A 720-nucleotide genomic window follows, 5' to 3' on the forward strand; every position below is an offset into this window, starting at 1 on the left:
GAATTGGCACGAGAGAAAAATGAAGACCACTTCTTACCTCAGTCTGAAAGTTAAGCATGGGTTGGGCTTGATTCTCACTCAACCATACTGCTTTCAGGTTAAGAGCTGTGATAGTCAGGGGCAAGTACTGTAACCTGAAAATACAGCAAATTCAAATTTTACAACTGTTTATCTGAAAAAAAAATCTATCAATCACACTGGCATATCCCATAGATTGCCAATTATCAATTATCAATCAAATTGTGAAACCATTATGTATGGCTTACCGATTGCCAGAAACATCCAGGACATGAAGTTCACGGCAGTTGCCTGTCTCTGGTGGAAGATACTGCAGGCGATTGTCCCGGAGAGACAAAACCCCTAAGTTGACCAGTTTCCCTGAAGCCAAACAACAAGGGTTATGAGTCACATCCTTTCATAGATATTATTATGATAAAACTGCAAATAATACACCCAGTAGTGATTAAAACACAATCTGACAATAAATATTATCTGTGGTCCTTTCCCTTGCTCTGAAAATGGGTACAATGATACTCACCAATTTGTGGGGGAAGATCACTTAATCTGTTACGGTCAACATTAAGATTTGTGAGCTTTGTGAGATTGCCTATAGTATCTGGGAGCTCTGTAAGCAGATTTTCTGTCAGGATGAGTTCCTGTAGGTTTTCGCATCTGAAAGTAAAAAGGTAAATTTACACTTCATATAATCAACTTTTTCGA

At 38.5% G+C, this 720-nt stretch overlaps 1 protein-coding gene across 1 annotated transcript in view; it reads right to left on the minus strand.

The window, feature by feature from the left end:
* The window catches only part of LOC119591029 (protein scribble homolog), a gene marked incomplete at its 5' end in the record, with an annotated part of 112139 nt that overhangs the window by 97309 nt on the left and 14110 nt on the right, over positions 1–720 (minus strand). Inside the window, 3 exon segments of the mRNA XM_037939758.1 lie at positions 38–134; positions 267–378; positions 539–672. Coding sequence (XP_037795686.1) covers positions 38–134; positions 267–378; positions 539–672 — 343 coding nt within the window.

The sequence above is a fragment of the Penaeus monodon genome, chromosome 28, assembly GCF_015228065.2.
Source record: "Penaeus monodon isolate SGIC_2016 chromosome 28, NSTDA_Pmon_1, whole genome shotgun sequence".
NCBI lineage: Eukaryota > Metazoa > Arthropoda > Malacostraca > Decapoda > Penaeidae > Penaeus > Penaeus monodon.